The sequence below is a fragment of the Amyelois transitella genome, chromosome 9 (genome assembly GCF_032362555.1).
Source record: "Amyelois transitella isolate CPQ chromosome 9, ilAmyTran1.1, whole genome shotgun sequence".
Lineage (NCBI taxonomy): Eukaryota > Metazoa > Arthropoda > Insecta > Lepidoptera > Pyralidae > Amyelois > Amyelois transitella.
In genome coordinates, this window is record NC_083512.1 from 11277665 (window position 1) to 11283664 (window position 6000).

The window sequence follows — 6000 nt, forward strand, 5'->3', positions numbered from 1 at the left end:
CAGTTACTTCTAAGTAAACTTCTCTTCTAAAACCACACAGTTAACAACTTACAACTACCCTCTTCGAGAAATCTGCATTCCTACTCCTGGATCAGTACCTCATTTCAAAAACCCATAAAAACCTACAATCGTTCACCTGCGTAATCCCTTCCGCGCTCGACATCACCTTCCAACTCTCCCCGTCATCGGAATACTGCATACTGTACTCCGAGACATACTCGTTGGTCGACGAACGCCCTCTAGTTGCGATACCGCGCAACTCCTTGCGCGCGCGCAGGTTCACCGTAATGTGCTGGTAGTATGAACTCTCCAACGCCGTCCATGCTGAGGGCCCTTCACCGGTGTTAAGTGTTAGTGTTTAGTGATGGAAAGCAGCTAAGTACAGTGAGGTGTATAGTTTTTAGATGTTAGGCAAATTCACGCGTTTAGAGTTTTCTCAAGAGTTCCCTATTTCATGTAACTTTGTCTAAATGGAATACAATACGCGTCACTGTCTTTTGACTGTCATTAATACCCATCAAATCATAGCTGAATTTATTTTATATCGAAAAGTATGTCTGATGTTTCATTCTATATTTTATTAAATTTACTATTTAGGAATTTTCAATAAACAGAACATTAATTCTTCAAATAAAATAAAGAACATTCAGCTGTGATAGCAATAAATCAAGTGATTTAGTAAGTCTAAAATGTTAGCCAGCATGAGCCCGAATCAAAAATCCATGAATAAATATGAAGTTACGTCTTTATCCCGAGTCGTAAATCATCGGAGCATCCACAGAGCAAATGATCGAAGGCCGCGTGTTCGTTCTGTGCTCTGTCGTAACATGAAATATGACCCAGATAGTTAAACTAACAATAGCATTTACTTTCAAATGGAGAACTATTTATATCAACATTCATATTTAAACAGTAGTGTTCTTATACATACATAAAATTAATGGCAAAAGGGCAGGTCAAGAGTACCCAAAACCGCCGAGCTCGCATGAAGAGAGTTATGAATGTGGATGAAGCGAAAGCTATCGTTGCAAGTGGAAAAATGTAGTTTGTGCCTACCCCTCCGGTAAAAAAGCATGATTTTATGTATGTATGATTTTTATTATATTAAACTACATACATTTACAATCGAGTGATAAAAGAATGAATGTTGCTAGAAACATTTTTTGTAGGGATTTGAGATTGAGAGTGGCTCTTGCTCAGCACTGGGTTGAAACTACCACATAAAGGATTCTATTCTGAAAGACATAAAATACTTAAAAAAGTTAAAGTTCCTTTATGAAAAAGATTATTGCTTACTATCTATCATAATTATCATCTCCATATGTCATAAAATTAGGGTTCTAAAGGCACTTAGAGGGTTTTAAAGTAACATAATTATGTGGTTTTATAAAAATCTCATTACCACATTTAGAATTTTGATATAGGCTCAAGCTGTGTTAAATTATACTGTTAAATTATCACTAAATAGCTTAAAATCATAAAAGAAAAACCAAGCTATTAAGAAGCTTTATTACTTCGTGCAGTCTACAAACATGCTAAGCTAGCCCTTGCCTGTTAGTGTTAAGAAATTAAAGTTATTAATATTCCCATGTTATTTCAATTCCCCTATAATACAGTCGTTTAAGTCGAAGGAATGAGGCAGGGAAATATAGCGTGACGAATCTAACAAAATTACATTATGTCACGAACTTACAATTTAGGCAATTTATGTCAAAGAACATTGTGAAATATACTTCGTAAAAAAAAACGAACCACCATTGTGTATCGTTCCTTTATTGTCAGTATTAGTAAGCCAAAGAGGAGTATATAAAATTACTGATTAACGGATTGTTCCTATTAAACGTATGTACATTCGCCTGCACAGAAACATGACCCCCTGTTCAAACAAACCAAAACCAAAGGCAGGTCAAGTTATTCTACAGGCAATTGTACAATCAGTAGCGTCTTATAGCCCATATCTATGTATAAGACAAAGAAAGTATCATTCATTTTCCTCTGCTGTATTCAATTTCATACAAAATAATGTCCCTCTTAATCGACTTCTTCGTCGTCCTAATGTTCATTGACATCACCCAAGTAAATTCATGGTTTTAGTATAATTAAGTTAAATCATTCACGCCTTTCCCGCCTATTCCGCATCAGTGTTGCCAACTATACCTTAATCTCCCCACCCGCCGCTTTATATTGCGCGTAGTCCAACCCATTAGTGCTGTAGTCCACACGGTACTCTTGGACATACTCCTGAGAATGCGCGCGTCCTTGGGTGGATATCCTGGTCACGTTCTTAACGACGCCCAGGTCTATCACCAGGTGTTGGTCGAAATCGCTCTCCGACGCCGTCCACGCGTTCGTACCTTTGCCCAGGAAATTTTACTATTGACGGTGATACTTGTACGTTTGACGGTGTAACTTTTACTTTTGACGTTGTTACTGTTACTGTTGACGATGTCAACTTATACTTTTGACGGTGTACCTTTTACTTTTGACAGACAGACAGTTTTCACTTATTTTTGATTGTGAACTTTTACTATTATTTCCGTGGGTACAACTTTTTGGTTAGTACGTTGACATGTTAGTTTTAAATGAGAATTCTTATTATTTTTATACTTTATTTGCCAATTAAAATCCCGTTTATCTTATAAAATTACTAATTTAACCCTTGAATACAATATATTTTTATTATTCGAGATAGACTAAACTAAAAACAAGTTATTTAACCATTTGTTTTCTTATCACTTAGACCCTAATACCACTTTAATTCCTTCTTCATAAAATCTTCCTGGAAATCTTTATCCACTTCAACCATAGATTTGGCTTCCTTCACCAGCTCGTCAAAAGAGAGAAACTTGTACGCGACAGGGACCTGTTCATAATCTTTGTCTACTCTAAAAGAAACTGCAGCCGCATGCTTCTCATCCAATAGAGTCTCTTCAAATATCCAATCTTCCATCAACTCTCCCTTTTTGTACAAAACTGTATCAGTGGTAAACTCGCCCACTTTTAATTCACGAGTTTTAATAGAAAAACTTAATTCCTGAAGTGGTATAGTTATCCCTATGCCAATATTTTTAACATAACTCTCCTTAAGACACCAGAAGCGATAAAAACATGACATCTGGTCCATTTCAGTAGGGAAACTATAAATAGTGTTCCATTCATTATCTGAGAACTGCCTTCTCATAAGACGGAAAAAGTCCGGTACATTCTTATTGGTTACAGGTTCAATTTTCATAGTATCAACACCAATACTTTTTTTAGTGTTGCCAGCTAACACAACAAAGTCTCCCTGGTGTGAAACATTGAAATTTATAGGCACATCACCTAGACCCGTCAAGTAAGGTTTTCCTTTGTCATCTCTGCCAAACTGTGCTTTTTCATATGGAATCGAACAATATAAGTGAACAAACTTGCGTAACATCAGTCGTCCGATGAGTGATGATTTGGCATCATCTTGGTAAACATATCTAGAGATCCTGGCTTTCTCCTCAGGTTGGATATAGCTTGATGCAGCCAAGATCTCTTCAGCTTTGGGCTTCCAAGCTTTGGCATTGAAAGCCCACCTAACATTTATTTCACCCATTTTCACGTTACTTTTAAATGTCCTTGCCCACACCCCTATGGTCCGATAACTGAGGTTTTTATAGATTTTGAGGACCTGTTGACCAAGGAATCCCTATTATAGGCGAATTTTGTCCGGAGCCTAGTTAACACTTAATTTGATATTTACTATGGCAAATAATAATAAACAGCCATTTTATTAACCGCAAAATAAATGACACACGCATGCAATCTATATTTAACTTAAAATCTCACTTTGAACATAGCTCTGGCTTTACTAAACTATGTAGCAAATTATAAGGAAACACATTGGAATATACAATATTAATATTTGATATTGTAATACAAATCTCTTGACCAAATCAGGTGTGAAAGAATTGTTACAGTCAGTCAATACCTGGTCTTGTTACAATCAGAAAACAAATGATTTTGTACACATTCCCATGTACTGGTTTTTTTTTTTTCAATTTTTGGTTACATCAGAGAAATGTATGCCAGTATCAAATCAATAGGACATTCTTAAAAAAAATATAATTATCACAATATTACATACAATAGCCACACAAAAACAAACCAATCTAATATTAAAGAAAGAGTATTTCTTCTCATTCTGTAATCAGCAATAATTTGGAACTACAGTGGTTTGTATGGTGATGCTCAAATAAGCAGAATGAAATCAAATAATGCAGAACTTAAACATTATCCCCTTTCATTATCATTAAATTTGCCTTATAGCAATATTATAATTATTGGTACTGGACCAAAGTAAATAATTTGCAACAAAAATCCTAAAGTTGTAAAAGCCTTGAAACCTTTCCAACACTGGCCAGTAACAGAAAAACAGCTAATGACTACAGAAAAATATATATTAAGTATTCTTACCATGCAGCTTTGCATTATCTGGACCTCTTTCTCTTAAACTGGAAGTAGCTGTCAATTGAGCATTTGCTAGAAGTGGCTCATTGCACTCATAGTCATAATAATAGCGAGCATAATCTGAAAAAAATATTAAGGTACATACTTCAAGCATCAACTTTTGGTGAGTATTTCATGGAAACTAAATTACTCAGCAGTTTGGAAAAACTCACAATGTGAAATGGTAAAAACAAATGTGTATACCTATTGTACATGGCTCCATCCAATAAGAAACCTATTGGGTCAAAAATAATGCCGATAAATAAACGATACTACATAATAAACTTGCATCTGATAGATGGAAATGAGTAGAAAGAATTATTCATACGACGAAGCTCTCGTGGTAAAACTTAAAAGCATAGTAGTAACAGACTTCGCTAACTTATAATTTGTAAACTTGAATGAACTAACCTGCACTGGATTTTGTTATGCCACAACAAACCAACACAAATAAATAATACAAATTACTCATCATAATTTCATTTTAATTTTATGGCAGAACTATATATAAAAACGTTTTCAGTTATAATAAAACCGAATAGAATTGTTTGATCATTACGAGCGTGTTGTCATGTCACTTTGCTCGCCAAGCCGGACGGACAACACCCAACCAAGTATGTTCTCAGCTTACAGAAACTTGTTAGTTACAGTTTGACAGTTTAAACGTTACAACGTCATTGGTTATTCAACGTCATTTCTTATTTTACTAGCCAATCAGAATGAAACAATTTCAATAAAACAAAATCTGCAACGAAAATATACTAATTAGAAATGCGTTCGTAACTTTCATAGATAAATTTTTGGTAAATTTGCATTGCATTAAAATTGCATATAATTTTTTATGGCATGGCATGAGTTTGGTGAAATTATGCATTTCTCACAATTGCATATGTACCTATCATTATGTAACATAGGTGTATAACTGTAGGATGAACCTATGCAATAGAAATTCAAACAGAATATTTTTGTCACAATATATTATATTATTAAAATTATTTTTAGCTACATTTCCGAACAATTTACTAAAGTTACAAACTTTCACCAAAACTACTTATTTGGCTGTCACAGATTGCATAGCGAAGCGACACATTAATTATTGTCATTACCTAAAGAACTATGATCAAATCGGGAATATCCTGGCTAAAGGCCAGGAATGACAAAGCGAAAGAAGTATGCATGCACGGATTATGGCAAGTGGAATAATTTTGAAATCTCTTTATCTCTTCTTTATGTATAAGAACAAAAATGACTAGAAATCATTTTTTTATGCTTGTGTTCGTTTCATTCGTTCGGTTATGCGTGTGTGTTGACTATAATTTACGCTATCATACGTACAGCAAAAAAACGTACATGTTCTTAAAATACAGCTATTAGTTTTCAATCATTACTTAATAAACTTGGAGCAACTTACAAACGTCCTATCAAAGTATAGGTTTTGATTTACCTTAAAAAACGGCCATTGTCATCTCTATTGTATTTTGGTAGTTTTTATGATAATATATGGTAATAATATTCCCTGCACTGACA

General features: G+C 34.5%; 1 protein-coding gene across 1 annotated transcript in view; it reads right to left on the reverse strand.

Moving 5' to 3' along the window:
- The window catches only part of LOC106132495 (neurexin-4), a 38805-nt gene extending 33709 nt beyond the window's left edge, over window positions 1-5096 (reverse strand). The window contains exons 1-3 of the mRNA XM_060945732.1: window positions 4885-5096; window positions 4441-4554; window positions 2158-2354 (exon numbers count right to left, since the gene is read on the reverse strand). Coding sequence (XP_060801715.1) covers window positions 2158-2354; window positions 4441-4554; window positions 4885-4948 — 375 coding nt within the window. The 5' untranslated portion in view covers window positions 4949-5096. The remainder of the gene's footprint in view (window positions 1-2157; window positions 2355-4440; window positions 4555-4884) is intronic.
- Between the last annotated feature and the right edge of the window lie 904 nt (window positions 5097-6000).